Source organism: Bombina bombina, chromosome 4 (assembly GCF_027579735.1).
Source record: "Bombina bombina isolate aBomBom1 chromosome 4, aBomBom1.pri, whole genome shotgun sequence".
In the NCBI taxonomy this organism is placed as follows: Eukaryota; Metazoa; Chordata; class Amphibia; order Anura; family Bombinatoridae; genus Bombina; species Bombina bombina.
This window is the reverse complement of record NC_069502.1, coordinates 751,181,948-751,199,246: the sequence shown is the minus strand read 5'-3', so window position 1 is coordinate 751,199,246 and position 17,299 is coordinate 751,181,948. Positions and strand designations below refer to the sequence as shown.

Sequence of the window (17,299 nt, the reverse complement as noted above, 5' to 3'; positions counted from 1 at the left end):
GTAACTATTCCCATTAGGCAGCTTCTTACTATTAGTTTTAGGTATGGCCCCCAACTGGGTATTCCTAATGTTTCAAAGGATTCTAAGTCAAACTGCTAGTTCATGTGGGCCATAAGATAACATTGTGCTCACGCCCGTGGAGTTGTGGCTGACACTGCACTAAATGGCTAAAATGTAAGTCAAAAGATAATAAAGAAATAGCCATGTGATCAGGGGCTGTCAAAAGATGCTTCAATATAAGGTAATCACAGAGGTAAAAAGTTTATTAATATAACCATTTTGGCTGTGCAAAACTGGGGAATGGGTAATAAAGGGATTATCTTTTTAAACAATAACAATTTTAGAGTTGACTTTCCCTTTAACTCTACTGTCTGTAATTGAAGTGTGATATTAAAAAGATATTTTTTTTTAGTACATCTGATATAGTTTTGCATTTTTAAGTAACCAGATTTTTAGAAAATTTGCGATTCTGTAAAAAGAAGCTGAATACAGTTAATAAAAATAGAATGTGGGAGTGTGGGAAGTTATTTAGCTATTTAGAAGCCAAGCTAGTGCTTTGATGTTCATATATAATGTGTTTGACGTGACAGTACAGTTTTGTTGCAGATTCCTGAGCCTGATTGATCACAAAGGAAGATATTTGCATTTGAATTTTATAGCTTGATTTTACTGATCCATAATGGGATCTGAAGGACAAACTTCTTATAGTGTCACATTCTCTCACATTGTAACTTGTCAGTTATCCAGATGATAACTCAACTAAAATGTACACAAAACAATTAAGATATCTACTTATCAATAGTGCTTAGAAGGGACATCATGTACATTATATTAGTAAGTGTAACAATCATAAAGCAGCGCACTAATTGGTGGTGTCACTGTGCTATGGGTTTTAGTCAATAAAGTTTTTATTTGAGCCTATCATCACATGACGAGGAAGTACTCTGCAGCAGAGCTGACTGACAGCATTGTTAGCGACTAGCTTGAGGTTCTTCAGTAGGTCGCTAGTAAAGTACGTCACTGCAGAGCGACCATTCCTTTTGCTTTCAAGGGTGCGGAAGGATAGCTGCGGCCCATAGCAACGTGCTGCCATCTGAACCTTGAAAAGTCTGTACAGGGGTGAAGGAAGGAGCACCAGGGAAACGGGGCGAAATGGTGATGGTGGGCAAGACTAGTGCAATTGCTGCTGGAGTGTGCGGGGCCCTGTTCCTTGGTTACTGCATTTATTTCGATAGGAAGAGAAGAAGTGACCCGAACTTCAAGAACAGGCTGCGAGAGAGTAAGGTCCCCTGATGTGTGCGAGTATCTCTTTAAGCCCTGAGTTACTTTTTTCTTTCTTTCTTGCAGTCATTAGTAAATTAACCTCAGTGCCTTATTACCTATGAGCTCTCTTGCAGACTAAGAGTTAAATTTATCTGGAAGCTATACTGACGGTATTACTATTATTTTACTAAATACTTTAAGACGTTACCCTGCATTGGGTATAATTATGGGAACATGCTTTTGTTCCATCACAATTTGCATTAAGGGGATATTTTATATGCCTCCATTTACTAGTCTAAATGGATCCTTGGTGCACTAAGTAATATTTTTGCAGGCCCCACTGTCACCACCGAGAAGGAAAACTAAAATGGTTAATACATGACAGCAGTTTCCCAACCTTTTTAGAAATCTTCACAATTCTCTGGCATGTACTTAACAATTATTTTTGTAAACATCACAATATTTACAATGTTATTATTACTATAAGCTTGAATTTAGTCACATACGGTATACATAATATTGAGCAAATGCATATTTTATTTTTATTCAATGAATATAAGTTTTAAAGTCAGAATATTTATGCTTCTGATGGGCAACTGCTTCGGGGAGAGCTGGGATAGTTGTCAAGCTGCACAGTTTGAAAAGCAGCTTTATAGTATGCATGACCGAACTGCACTTGCAGCTTCTGACACATTATGATGCCGGAGTCCCAGCTTCTTACTCTCATTTATGTGATTATTTGTGTAAGAGCAGGAGGGAAGGATAGCTCTTGTGCAAATTTGGATTATGCAGGGTTATCGAATGCAAGTAGAAATTGTAGGCATACAGTATCTCTGAGATCTTATTCAACTGCATCTTGAAAAAAATTCACATACACAATTATGTTTTTATGTTTTGGTGAATACCTATGTATATTCTGTTATTCAATAAAAAATAAATGTACTGTCTTTTTTTTAATTTTTTTTATTATTATTTAGAGAGACAAAAACAGAAGCTTGCAAAAGAGAGAGCAGGACAGTCAAAGGTAAACTTGTGCATGCAACTGCTATATGAGTACTTTATTTAGTATCTCTTCAGTTTCTGAACTAATATAATTTTAAATTGTGTATCAAGTAAAATATTGAGGCAAAACCTTAATATACATACTGTATATAGACGCTATAAACTTAACAATCTTGTCCTGGTTATTATGTTGCCTCCGGCATAGAGACAGATTTCCTGTTGTACTTGCCATGTCCCTGGTGATGTCTTACTTTATCACTCGGTGTGTAATGATAATGCAAAAATATGTGCCACGTATTTTTCAAGCATGTTCGCTTTAATCTGCTTACTATTTTAATGCATATTCAAAAAGAAATGCATGGAAAATATGCTCCTGATATGCGTGTGAATGGCCGTGAGTTTTCAAGCACTTATAAATTAGCATATGAGCCTACCTAGGTTTAGCTTTCAACTAAGAATACCTAGATACAAAGCAAACATGCCCTATCTGAATCATGAAAGTTTAATTTTGACTAGACTGTCCCTTTAAAGGGACAGTATACACCAGTTTTCATATAACTGCATGTAATAGACACTACGATAAAGAACAATATGCACAGACGCTGATCTAACATTTCAGTATAAAACCTTTTTAATAACGTACTTAGAAGCTCCAAGTTTAGCACTGTTGATTAGATAAGCAGAAACACCCAGGGAAAGTGGCTAAATTGCAGACCCCCCCCCTTCCCCTGAAAATGAAAAGACAGATTATACGAACAGAAGCCAGCAGTAGACTGGAAAAGCGCGTCTACTTCTGACACTGAGGGGCTTGGTTAGGAGTCTGAAAATCTGCACAGTGTTATTAATAAAAAATAAGCAAAACTAAAACTTGTTACAAAAACACTGCTAGATGGGCTATATAAATGGATCGGCTACAAAACATGTATGCAAAGAAAAATTTGGTGTTTAATGGCCCTTTAACAAATGTGATTCCTTTATTATGAGTCATTCACTCAGAATGCATTGATGGGTCAACAATGCCTTGAAATTTTAATAGAAAAGGTTTAGTTATGCATAGTAAAATAGTTTCACAATATATTGTCATTATTTCTCAACATTTTCATGTAGTTTAGTTCTTAAAATTTTCTAATTATCAAAATGAAAAAAAGCAAACTGCAGATTTATCAAGGTTAACCATGCTACCCATGCTACATATATTTGCCTAATTGGCAAAGTACATTATCCAAGGCAGAACATGCTGTGATCTGAGATGTCAATGCAGAAAATGCAGAATGTCTGCAGAACTAACGGGACACGTGCAGGAACTGTTAGCACTTTTGCTTTGCAGTGCTGCTTCTCATATGGCTCTTTAAACAGTGCTGTGCTCTGGCTGCACTGGGCAAGTTTTCTTTAACACATTACAACTAGAGCGCAGGGCTCTTTTAAAAGAACAGTTAAATATGGAGCAGCGCTGCAAAGTAGCAGCGCATTGATTTATGACCCTGTCCCTTAGCCTTTCCTTGTCTGTAAAGTTGTGACTCCTGAATGTAAGATGTTCTTGTGAGCAATGCACCTTTTTTTATTACTACATTTTAATCTTCTAATTTTATGATGCTAGACCAAGAGCAAAGGAAAGAAATTTATTCGAGACATTTAAAAAAAAAAAAGTTTCCCTGCTGCTAATTTGCATTACAATTTTCAACTGCTGCAATATATTCTACGACTTTAAAAATTGCTTTATTCTTAAATTAACACATTGCATTTGATCTGGTGTTTTAGTGTAACTGCCTAATTTAAAAATGAATTTCATTTCCAAGTGACTTGCAGAAAATGTTTCACTAAAAAAGATCATTTTAGAAAGTGAAAGAAAGTTCTTCCTTTGGGAGTACATTTTATATTTGCATAATGACTGTGGCTTGCCTTGTCAGCTACAGACTCCAGCCCAGGTTCACTCCTCTAAATAAGGCAAGTGGAGTTTGGCTAATTAAAAACTATTGCAAAAAGCAAGTTCATTTATTTTTTTAAATGTTTAGACTTGGCTGTTATTCTTTAGGAAGGCAATAGAAGTGCCTTATAATTACAAAGTGTTTACCACATTTTTAATAGAGGGGGCTCCCTCTTTCTAAGGAGACTCTTATACCCCTGTCATTATTGGGTGGTTGCTGTAAAACTGATCGTCACCTGCCTAATAAATTAACTGTATAAGGCTGGTTAGTGAATCCAAAGAAGCAACTGTTTCCTTAAAGTGATGGTAAACTTTAACTAATCAAATGCCATATATGTAAACTTTGCCATTAAAAAAAAAAAGTATGTGCAGTCGTTTTTAATCCATCTGTGAAAGGGTTAAATTAGTTCATACAGGAATGCTTCTACTGCAATGTTATGCCGGCCCACATGGATGAACTTTTTTTTTTTTAATTACAATTCCAGTGAACATCCAATAAACATGTGTGCCATTTGACAATCTTGACGTCCAGCCCTTTAAAGCCCATAGAAAGCCTATGTAGAGAGTGGGTGGGGCTGCTCTATGTATCCCAGCTAAAAGAGGAAATGAAGGGGAGCGGAGGAACAGACAATACCAATTGGGATTATAAATCTTTTATTATAAAATGTATATACACTTTAAAATGTTTTGTGGTTTTAGTTGCAAACTAATATATTTTTCATTGCAACATTCATCTGAAATTTACCATCACTTTAAGACCACATGCAATACACGCAATAAAAAAACAACCTGGTTTAGAAAAGGAAATACAGTATTTAATTCCAAAGATAAATAGTAGATTTTTCCACTTTATCTATCTTACATTATAGAGCTTTTACATGCAGTTTGAGTTTATTGGTAATGATGTTTTATAGACACGTGGGTATGCTTTTATAAACAAAAACATCACACAAATAATGAATGCTTTTGCATATTCTTAGCACTTTTTTTAAGACACTTGCATTTCAGCCTACTAGTGCTGACTCAAATAAAACTTTACAGGAATGAACACAGTTATCTAATATGGCACACATGAACTAGCCCTTTCTATCTGTGGAAAACTGTCAAATGCTCTGAGGTAAGAGGCGACCTTCAAGAGCTTAGAAATCTGCCTATGCGCCTACTTAGATTTAGCCTTCAACAAAAAATACTAAGATAATAAGGCAAATTTGATGATAAAAGTAAATTGGAAAGTTGTTAAAAAAAAATTGCATGCCCTATCCGAATCATGAAAGTTTAATTTTGACCGTAATGTCCCTTTTTATAAAATTTTTTTTTTTTTAGTTGCCTGATCTTAAAGATGCGGAAGCCGTGCAGAAATTTTTCCTTGAAGAAATTCAACTTGGAGAGGAGTTACTAGCACAAGGTTTTTATTTTTTTATACCACAACTGCATTCTTTTTTACTCCCTTCTCTAAAAAGAGAGTATAAACAAATGTTGCTACCTTTTTAATATGATGTAAAATAGAGAGAAATGGCCTTTAACAAATCATTTGGTGCTTTTAACATTTACACATTGCTACATTTTAAACCTCAAATTATATTTCACACTTTTCTCACTTTATTCTGCTTTCTTTCATATAATTAGCAAGAGTCCATGAGCTAGTGACGTATGGGATATACATTCCTACCAGGAGGGGCAAAGTTTCCCAAACCTCAAAATGCCTATAAATACACCCCTCACCACACCCACAATTCAGTTTTACAAACTTTGCCTCCGATGGAGGTGGTGAAGTAAGTTTGTGCTAGATTCTACGTTGATATGCGCTCCGCAGCAAGTTGGGGCCCGGTTTTCCTCTCAGCGTGCAGTGAATGTCAGAGGGATGTGAGGAGTATTGCCTATTTGAATGCAGTGATCTCCTTCTAAGGGGTCTATTTCATAGGTTCTCTGTTATCGGTCGTAGAGATTCATCTCTTGCCTCCCTTTTCAGATCGACGATATACTCTTATATATACCATTACCTCTACTGATTCTCGTTTCAGTACTGGTTTGGCTATCTACTATATGTAGATGAGTGTCCTGGGGTAAGTAAGTCTTATTTTTTGTGACACTCCTAGCTATGGTTGGGCACTTTGTTTATAAAGTTCTAAATATATGTATTCAAACATTTATTTGCCTTGACTCAGAATGTTCAACTTTCCTTATTTTTCAGACAGTCAGTTTCATATTTGGGATAATGCATTTTAATTTAACATTTTTTCTTACCTTAAAATTTGACTTTTTCCCTGTGGGCTGTTAGGCTCGCGGGGGCTGAAAATGCTTCATTTTATTGCGTCATTCTTGGCGCGGACTTTTTTGGCGCAAAAATTCTATTTCCGTTTCCGGCGTCATACGTGTCGCCGGAAGTTGCGTCACTTTTTGATGTTATTTTGCGCCAAAGATGTCGGCGTTCCGGATGTGGCGTCATTTTTGGCGCCAAAAAGCATTTAGGCGCCAAATAATGTGGGCGTCTTATTTGGCGCGAAAAAATATGGGCGTCACTCTTGTCTCCACATTATTTAAGTCTCATTTTTTATTGCTTCTGGTTGCTAGAAGCTTGTTCTTTGGCATTTTTTCCCATTCCTGAAACTGTCATTTAAGGAATTTGATCAATTTTGCTTTATATATATGTTGTTTTTTCTCTTACATATTGCAAGATGTCTCACGTTGCATCTGAGTCAGAAGATACTACAGGAAAATCGCTGTCAAGTGCTGAATCTACCAAAGCTAAGTGTATCTGCTGTAAACTTTTGGTAGCTATTCCTCCAGCTGTTGTTTGTATTGATTGTCATGACAAACTTGTTAAAGCAGATAATATTTCCTTTAGTAAAGTACCATTGCCTGTTGCAGTTCCTTCAACATCTAAGGTGCAGAATGTTCCTGATAATATGAGATTTTGTTTCTGAATCCATAAAGAAGGCTATGTCTGTTATTTCTCCTTCTAGTAAACATAAAAAATCTTTTAAAACTTCTCTCCCTACAGATGAATTTTTAACTGAACATCATCATTCTGATTCTGATAATGGTTCTTCTGGTTCAGAGGATTCTGTCTCAGAGGTTGATGCTGATAAATCTTCATATTTATTTAAAATGGAATTTATTCGTTCTTTACTTAAAGAAGTCCTAATTGCTTTAGAAATAGAGGATTCTGGTCCTCTTGATACTAAATCTAAACGTTTAAATAAGGTTTTTAAAACTCCTGTAGTTATTCCAGAAGTTTTTCCTGTCCCTGATGCTATTTCTGCAGTAATTTCCAAAGAATGGGATAATTTGGGTAATTCATTTACTCCTTCTAAACGTTTTAAGCAATTATATCCTGTGCCGCCTGACAGATTAGAATTTTGGGACAAGATCCCTAAAGTTGATGGGGCTATTTCTACCCTTGCTAAACGTACTACTATTCCTACGTCAGATGGTACTTCGTTTAAGGATCCTCTAGATAGGAAAATGGAGTCCTTTCTAAGAAAAGCTTATCTGTGTTCAGGTAATCTTCTTAGACCTGCTATATCTTTGGCTGATGTTGCTGCAGCTTCAACTTTTTGGTTGGAAACTTTAGCGCAACAAGTAACACATCGTGATTCTCATGATATTATTATTCTTCTTCAACATGCTAATAATTTTATCTGTGATGCCATTTTTGATATTATCAGAGTTGATGTCAGGTTTATGTCTCTAGCTATTTTAGCTAGAAGAGCTTTATGGCTTAAAACTTGGAATGCTGATATGGCTTCTAAATCAACTTTACTTTCCATTTCTTTCCAGGGTAACAAATTATTTGGTTCTCAGTTGGATTCCATTATTTCAACTGTTACTGGTGGGAAAGGAACTTTTTTACCACAGGATAAAAAATCTAAAGGTAAAAACAGGGCTAATAATCGTTTTCGTTCCTTTCGTTTCAACAAAGAACAAAAGCCTGATCCTTCATCCTCAGGAGCAGTTTCAGTTTGGAGACCATCTCCAGTCTGGAATAAATCCAAGCCAGCTAGAAAGGCAAAGCCTGCTTCTAAGTCCACATGAAGGTGCGGCCCTCATTCCAGCTCAGCTGGTAGGGGGCAGGTTACGTTTTTTCAAAGAAATTTGGGTCAATTCTGTTCACAATCTTTGGATTCAGAGCATTGTTTCAGAAGGGTACAGAATTTGTTTCAAGTTGAGACCTCCTGCAAAGAGATTTTTTCTTTCCCGTGTCCCAGTAAAAGCTCAAGCATTTCTGAAATGTGTTTCAGATCTAGAGTTGACTGGAGTAATTATGCCAGTTCCAGTTTCGGAACAGGGGATGGGGTTTTATTCAAATCTCTTCATTGTACCAAAGAAGGAGAATTCCTTCAGACCAGTTCTGGATCTAAAAATATTGAATCGTTATGTAAGGATACCAACATTCAAGATGGTAACTGTAAGGACTATCTTACCTTTTGTTCAGCAAGGGAATTATATGTCCACAATAGATTTACAGGATGCATATCTGCATATTCCGATTCATCCAGATCACTATCAGTTTCTGAGATTCTCTTTCCTAGACAAGCATTACCAGTTTGTGGCTCTGCCGTTTGGCCTAGCTACAGCTCCAAGAATTTTTACAAAGGTTCTCGGTGCCCTGCTGTCTGTAATCAGAGAACAGGGTATTGTGGTATTTCCTTATTTGGACGATATCTTGGTACTTGCTCAGTCTTTACATTTAGCAGAATCTCATACGAATCGACTTGTGTTGTTTCTTCAAGATCATGGTTGGAGGATCAATTTACCAAAAAGTTCTTTGATTCCTCAGACAAAGGTAACCTTTCTGGGTTTCCAGATGGATTCAGTATCCTTGACTCTGTCTTTAACAGACAAGAGACGTTTAAAATTGATTACAGCTTGTCGAAACCTTCAGTCACAATCATTCCCTTCGGTAGCCTTATGCATGGAAATTCTAGGTCTTATGACTGCTGCATCGGACGCGATCCCCTTTGCTCGTTTTCACATGCGACCTCTTCAGCTCTGTATGCTGAAGCAATGGTGCAAGGATTACACGAAGATATCTCAATTAATATCTTTAAAATCGATTGTTCGACACTCTCTAACATGGTGGACAGATCACCATCGTTTAATTCAGGGGGCTTCTTTTGTGCTTCCGACCTGGACTGTAATTTCAACAGATGCAAGTCTCACAGGTTGGGGAGCTGTGTGGGGATCTCTGACGGCACAAGGAGTTTGGGAATCTCAGGAGGTGAGATTACCGATCAATATTTTGGAACTCCGTGCAATTTTCAGAGCTCTTCAGTTTTGGCCTCTTCTGAAGAGAGAATCGTTCATTTGTTTTCAGACAGACAATGTCACAACTGTGGCATACATCAATCATCAAGGAGGGACTCACAGTCCTCTGGCTATGAAAGAAGTATCTCGAATTTTGGTTTGGGCGGAATCCAGCTCCTGTCTAATCTCTGCGGTTCATATTCCAGGTGTAGACAATTGGGAAGCGGATTATCTCAGTCGCCAAACGTTGCATCCGGGCGAATGGTCTCTTCACCCAGAGGTATTTCTTCAGATTGTTCAAATGTGGGAACTTCCAGAAATAGATCTGATGGCGTCCCATCTAAACAAGAAACTTCCCAGGTATCTGTCCAGATCCCGGGATCCTCAGGCGGAGGCAGTGGATGCATTATCACTTCCCTGGAAGTATCATCCTGCCTATATCTTTCCGCCTCTAGTTCTTCTTCCAAGAGTAATCTCCAAGATTCTGAAGGAATGCTCGTTTGTTCTCCTGGTAGCTCCGGCATGGCCTCACAGGTTTTGGTATGCGGATCTTGTCCGGATGGCCTCTTGCCAACCGTGGACTCTTCCGTTAAGACCAGACCTTCTGTCACAAGGTCCTTTTTTCCATCAGGATCTGAAATCCTTAAATTTAAAGGTATGGAGATTGAACGCTTGATTCTTGGTCAAAGAGGTTTCTCTGACTCTGTGATTAATACTATGTTACAGGCTCGTAAATCTGTATCTCGAGAGATATATTATAGAGTCTGGAAGACTTATATTTCTTGGTGTCTTTCTCATCATTTTTCCTGGCATTCTTTTAGAATACCGAGAATTTTACAGTTCCTTCAGGATGGTTTAGATAAGGGTTTGTCCGCAAGTTCTTTGAAAGGACAAATCTCTGCTCTTTCTGTTCTTTTTCACAGAAAGATTGCTATTCTTCCTGATATTCATTGTTTTGTACAAGCTTTGGTTCGTATAAGACCTGTCATTAAGTCAATTTCTCCTCCTTGGAGTTTGAATTTGGTTTTGGGAGCTCTTCAAGCTCCTCCGTTTGAACCTATGCATTCATTGGACATTAAATTACTTTCTTGGAAAGTTTTGTTCCTTTTGGCCATCTCTTCTGCCAGAAGAGTTTCTGAATTATCTGCTCTTTCTTGTGAGTCTCCTTTTCTGATTTTTCATCAGGATAAGGCGGTGTTGCGAACTTCTTTTGAATTTTTACCTAAAGTTGTGAATTCCAACAACATTAGTAGAGAAATTGTGGTTCCTTCATTATGTCCTAATCCTAAGAATTCTAAGGAGAAATCGTTGCATTCTTTAGATGTTGTTAGAGCTTTGAAATATTATGTTGAAGCTACGAAATCTTTTCGTAAGACTTCTAGTCTATTTGTTATCTTTTCCGGTTCTAGAAAAGGCCAGAAAGCTTCTGCCATTTCTTTGGCATCTTGGTTGAAATCTTTAATTCATCTTGCCTATGTTGAGTCGGGTAAGTAAGACTCCACCTCAGAGAATTACAGCTCATTCTACTAGGTCAGTTTCTACTTCCTGGGCGTTTAGGAATGAAGCTTCGGTTGACCAGATCTGCAAAGCAGCTACTTGGTCCTCTTTGCATACTTTTACTAAATTCTACCATTTTGATGTATTTTCTTCTTCTGAAGCAGTCTTTGGTAGAAAAGTACTTCAGGCAGCGGTTTCAGTTTGAATCTTCTGCTTATGTTTTTCGTTAAACTTTATTTTGGGTGTGGATTTTTCAGCAGGAATTGGCTGTCTTTATTTTATCCCTCCCTCTCTAGTGACTCTTGTGTGGAAATATCCACTTCTTGGGTAGTCATTATCCCATACGTCACTAGCTCATGGACTCTTGCTAATTACATGAAAGAAAACATAATTTATGTAAGAACTTACCTGATAAATTCATTTCTTTCATATTAGCAAGAGTCCATGAGGCCCGCCCTTTTTTTGTGGTGGTTATGATTTTGTATAAAGCACAATTATTCCAATTCCTTATTTTATATGCTTTCGCACTTTTTTTCTTATCACCCCACTTCTTGGCTATTCGTTAAACTGAATTGTGGGTGTGGTGAGGGGTGTATTTATAGGCATTTTGAGGTTTGGGAAACTTTGCCCCTCCTGGTAGGAATGTATATCCCATACGTCACTAGCTCATGGACTCTTGCTATTATGAAAGAAATGAATTTATCAGGTAAGTTCTTACATAAATTATGTTTTTGCCTAGGACATCCCTACTATTGCAATAATGCACTCGTTATACTTCAAGGCTTTTACCAATTTTATTTTTTTTAGAGTACAATTTCTTCCCATTGACTGGTCTGTAGAATCCCTTTTTTGGTTGTATATTGTCTTTATTTTAATACTATGTTGTACAATATTTGACATCTTGAATATTTTTATTTTTCTTAACCAATTTGTTTTTCTTCGGTTTTCAGGCGAATTTGAAAAGGGTGTTGATCACTTAACAAATGCCATTGCTGTGTGTGGACAGCCTCAGCAACTGCTGCAAGTTTTACAACAGACCCTCCCACCACCTGTTTTCCAGATGCTTCTGACTAAACTCCCAAGTATCACTCAAGTAAGTATATTTTCTGTGGTGTTTCTTCTTCTACTACTTTATGCGGTTTCCAACAGCGAAAGGAACATTGTAACAAAAATCTAGGATTTATTTTAAAGTACAATATCTATTATTGAATTTGTTTTACCCTGCAAAATGTGAAGTCAATTTTTTTTTTTTCCATTTAAATGGTTGTTGTTGCTCATTGGCTTATAGGTGCAAAAGTACCCATCAGCTAATGAGCATTAGTAGAAAGTACACAACTTATACTGCTGAATTTAAGTTTAAACACACTTACTTCACATTTCAGGCTAAAAAAATAAACATATTTAATTACAAAATGTAACTTTGAATTTTGTCATAAAAAAAATCTACTGCTCATTTGAAATTCAGATTATTTGGTGTTGCATTGTCTCTTTGTTATGCATTTGTTGATTATGCAGTTCTACTGTATTTAATGGTCCTTTTTTTTTTTTTTTTTAAAGTGACATTCCGGTCAAAATGTAAGCGCACCTAGATGAATTGCATCTTTGACTAGAAACATGTTTAGAATATACATGTATTGGCAACAATGCTTCTATTAAGTTATCACTGTTTTAGTGTTAACATTTTTCTCTGCACGTGCACCTGAAGCATAGCTAGATATTCTCAGTGCACCATCATTTAAATACTCCAGCTGCTCAGAGCACACAGAGATACGTTTGAAATTCTGTATATATTTGCATTTATACAAATAATCAAATGAAAAATCACTTAATTATGAGGGAATCGGCAGATAAAATGCACTAGTGGCCTTGCAATTAAATTTTATAAACACTTTTTACAAAGCCTCTATCCTACATTAACTATTTGTTGTTATTTAATTGATTATGGATCCTTAATATGTTTTTTTTGTTTTTTTTAGAGGATTGTGAGTTCTCAGAATCTGGCAGAAGATGATGTGGAATAAGTTATTACAACACTCAAAAGCAATTTTTCTCATTGCTGCAGTATATGTGAAGGCATGATGCTGGACAGTAAAACTAAACACAAGAAACAATTCCAAGGTTTTACCTATGTATAGACTAGAATGGCAGGGTTTTTATTTATTGTTTCAGTAAATGTGTATTTGATAATTCATATTTTGATAATGCACAGCAAGTTACGTGTAAATTTTACATTTCGTATAAAAGAACTGGTTATAATGTACATATCATAAATGGGTTTTTTTTTTTTATTTTAGTTTTTTTTTTTTTATATAAGGCAATAAAAAGAATCCTCCCTTTTTGAGAATGCAAACCTAAAATCAGTGTTACTTCCTAGGTAAGAAGTAGTAAAATGGCAGTAATCTTCTTTAAGACATAGCATGGAATGTGTTGGTACATGTAATGATAAAAAAAAAAAAAGTATTTACTGAACATTAATGAACAATTGCCAGAAGTTACATATTTGGGTTATGTGATGATTTGCTAAAATACAAAACATTTTTCAACATATTTTGTCTGTAATTATTCATGTCTCATAGTACTATCATTTTAAAAAGAAAAATGCCCCATAAAAAATATTTTGGATTGTTTCTTCAGCTCATTCCAAATGGTCAAAAGTGATTTGGAATGTTACGTAGTAGCACAGAAATAAACTATTATTAAACTCATAAATCTCAAATGTGTAAAATACTGCACAATGCCTCATTCATTCTTTGAACACTAAAAATACTTCATAAATAGGAGCACTGTATTCGTTGGTAATTATGTTTCTTCTATATATAATTTTTTTTTTTTTTTTGTATTTTTTTTTTTAATTGATTTGGTTTAATTTGCTTAATAAAAGCAATATAATATTTTCCTTTTTCTTCTTTTGTCTATATTAACAGTTTTACATGAAGGTTGTTTTTTTTTTGGCCATTACAGTAGTAATAGTCAAACAGCAAGAATATAAAAAGGATTAATCTTTGCAAAGGTATTTTGATATTATGGGCCAGATTTTAGTGTAGCTTAATCAATAGTGTATGTTTTGCTCAATCTCGCACAAAGATTAACGCACAACAGGGATCTTGCTGCATGCCCCCTAAGTTTATTATGTGAGGGATATAGCATACCTAAACAATCCAACATGCAGATGTTAGAGAGCCCTAGACTATCTCTCAAGCGATTTAAAAAAAACTGGACTTGAAATATGAGAACAAAAATAGACTAACTATTGATTGCGCTCGAGAGATGTTAATGTACAATGGTGCTAATATTTTTGCGCTCCGCCTGTTTTTTTGTTTTGTTTTTCTAATAAATTGTTTACTGTAGAACATTTAAAAAATAAAAAAAGGAAATAGATACACAAGCAATAAATGGATATTGAGGTCAAAATACTATCATGTATCTGAAAGAGCATAGAATATTTTGAATTTTAATTAGTGCACAATATAGTCTGTGGGATACAAGCTCACACAGTTTCTTTTAGAAGCAGCAGACAACTTTAAAGGGACATACTATTTAAAAACAACTTTTCAATTATTTGTGTCAAATTTGCTTCATTCTCTTGATATCCTTTGTTGGAGTATCAATGCACTTGGTAGTGAGCTAGCTGAACCCATTAAGTGAGCCAATTACAAGAGGCATATATGTGTGCCTTAATCAGCAAGTTAACACAATATTGAGAAATTTTGAATAATAAGCATTATTATTAGGAAAGTTATTAGCAATGAAAGTCTTCAGTAGTTATGAGGACTGGTTAAAACTTATATATTCCCTACAAGTTCATTAATCCTGGTGTACATTTACATTTTATTGGTGCAACAAATTTCATGAATTTTTATTTTTATAAAAGACCAGCAAAAACTGTAACCATTTTTATATTTATCACATTGGATTATTTACCTGCTTAGCTAAGAGGCAATACCTTTTATCCAGTCATGGGTTCTGTGCTTTTTTGTTTTTTTCTTTTTCTCATGGCATTTGGAATCCTCTCTAATCATTGACTCCAATTTATTTCTCAGTGAATACTAACTGGTTTTGATACACTAAATAAAATGTGACTTTTTTTTTTTTAAACTGACACTGAAAGATTAGGGGCAACTACTGCCATACTTACTGGTTATAGGGTATTAAAATATAAAATTTTTAAAAAAATAATTACTTTGAATAATGGCTAATAAAAACTAATTCCAGATGATGCATAGCCATATGAGACTGTTCCATGTAAACATTTCATATGTATGGCTTGGTAAACAGCTTTTTTTATTGAGCTGTTATAACAGTTGTAACTACTCGAGTCACAAGGTGATTAATTTATATGCAGTGGAAAAGGTGGGTAAACCAAGATTGTGCCTAGTAATTAGGTAGATTATATTTAAAATTACTATAAATATATGGATAATTGCTTGTCCTTATTAATTTTGATGGGATGTTAGCTGTAGATTAGTACTATGAAGGTTTAAGAGGTGAGAGAGGGGTGCTACTTATCTGCTTGTCTCTTCTGTCTGTCTTGAGATTTACATAAAGTATATTGAAGCAGTTGAAACTGAAGCTGTAGGGATTTAAAGTGAATGTCTACTCCAGATGTTTTATTGTTTAAAAAGATAGATAATCCCTTTATTACCAGTTCCCCAGTTTTGCATAACCAACACGGTTATATAACTATACTTGTTACCACTGGGATTACCTTGTATCTAAGCCTCTTCAGACTGCCCCTTATTTCAGTTCTTTTGACACTTGCATTTTAGTCAATCAGTGCTGACTCATAAATAACTGTATGGGAGTGAGCACAATGTTAGCGCTAGTCCATGTGGACCATATAGATATCTAGCTGTGGAAAAACTCAAAAAGCACTGTGATAATAGGCGACATTATATGTCTTAGAAATTAGCATATGAGCCTACCTAGGTTTCAACAAAGAATACCAAGAGAACCAAGCAAATTTGATAATAAAAGTTAATTGGAAAGTTGTTTAAAATTGAATGCCCTATCTGAATGTTTAATTTTGACTAGACTGTCCCTTTAAGTTGCTAGTATAGGAGTAATAGAGGGAAGGTTTGATTATATGGATAATATCCATAATTTGCAAAGAACTTGGTCATCTTAGTTGAACAATTGACTTGTTATATGAAGAGAAGTGGTGTAACAGCATAGTTATTTTTTTTTAATGATTGGTTTGTTGTGATTGGTCTGTTGCTGGTAGGCAGACTAAATAGTTATTGTAATCTTACAGAGATGCTCATGAATTTAGAAGTAAATTGAGTTCTGCAATCAGGAATAATGGAGTTTGATAGGCCATGAAGTATTATAGAAGGTAGCAGTCTTACTTGCTGAGGGTAGAACCATAGAGGGAACAAAATTAACCACTACTAAAATTATATTATAACCCTTCAATAGAGGTAAATCAAAGTCCATAGCAATCTCTGACAATGGCCTGGTAGGAATGGAATGTTGTCGTAAGAGACCTGTTGAGTAGAGTGGTTAGATCTGGCACAGATGTCACATGATGAAACAAAGTATCAAAAATAAGAGTAAGATCTCCACTCTAATTGGCAATGGTATGAAAATTCTATTTAGGAGCCAAAACAACCCTTCGGAATTGGTTACACATTAAGGTGGAGAACAGGTCTGGCTATAATGCATTTTTTGCAAGAATCGATTACTGAGTGGCTAAAAAGTATCCTGGATGTAAAAATTGTTGGTTCTGGCAAAGGCTTCTCTAAAGTTTCAAACAAATGTGATAAAGCACCGGCTTTCTTGTTCTTTGTTTTGGGGCAATAAATAATGTGAGAGTAAAGAACAGAGCCCATCTTGTCGAGGACATAAATATCTGGCATCTTTTAAATATTCAAAATTTCAATAATTAGTATAGATGGTGATAGGAACAGAAGAACCAGTAGAAGATGTCTCCACTCCTCTAGTGCACACTTGATGCTTAACAGCCTCTACATCATTACTGATTTTTTTTTTTTTGAGATCATTTTTTTTCTGGAATAAAAGGCTACAGGATGTAATGTTTCCCCCTCTCCTTTTTCATTTTAAAAGAATGGCTCCAATAGCAGTCTCCGAAGCATCCACTTCTACGAAGACAGGTTTTTCAATATTAGGTTTAATCAGGTAAGGGACTGATGTAAATAACTTTTTTACTTTAGTGAATGCTAGTTGAGCGTGTTCTTTCCATTGAAAGGGTTCCTGAGCCTAGTGATAGGAGTGCAGACTTGGCAAAAGATTCTTATAAACCTTCAGTATAAATTGGCAAACCCAAAAAACATTGACTCAATGGTTGCTTTAACTTATTTAAGATCATTTTGATTCCAGATGAAAGGACAAATACAAGAAATTCAATAG

At 35.5% G+C, this 17,299-nt stretch overlaps 2 protein-coding genes across 2 annotated transcripts in view; both read left to right on the top strand.

The window, feature by feature from the left end:
• The window catches only part of LOC128656872 (DNA-dependent metalloprotease SPRTN-like), a 218,297-nt gene that overhangs the window by 149,143 nt on the left and 51,855 nt on the right, over positions 1 to 17,299 (top strand). The window lies entirely within an intron of this gene.
• TOMM20 (translocase of outer mitochondrial membrane 20) lies at positions 1,027 to 13,642 on the top strand. Its single transcript, XM_053711037.1, has 5 exons — positions 1,027 to 1,279; positions 2,241 to 2,287; positions 5,513 to 5,594; positions 11,884 to 12,026; positions 12,910 to 13,642. The coding sequence occupies exons 1-5, from the start codon at positions 1,153 to 1,155 to the stop codon at positions 12,952 to 12,954; spliced, it is 444 nt and encodes a 147-aa protein (XP_053567012.1). The 5' UTR covers positions 1,027 to 1,152; the 3' UTR covers positions 12,955 to 13,642.

Bases quoted from the DNA above. Each gene is read 5' to 3' on its own strand.
- TOMM20 (XM_053711037.1), top strand. From the start codon at position 1,153: ATGGTGATGGTGGGCAAGACTAGTGCAATTGCTGCTGGAGTGTGCGGG. The intron at 1,280-2,240 runs GTAAGGTCCCCT...ATTATTATTTAG, and splicing joins CAAGAACAGGCTGCGAGAGA to AGAGACAAAAACAGAAGCTT. The intron at 2,288-5,512 runs GTAAACTTGTGC...TTTTTTTTTTAG, and splicing joins AGAGAGCAGGACAGTCAAAG to TTGCCTGATCTTAAAGATGC.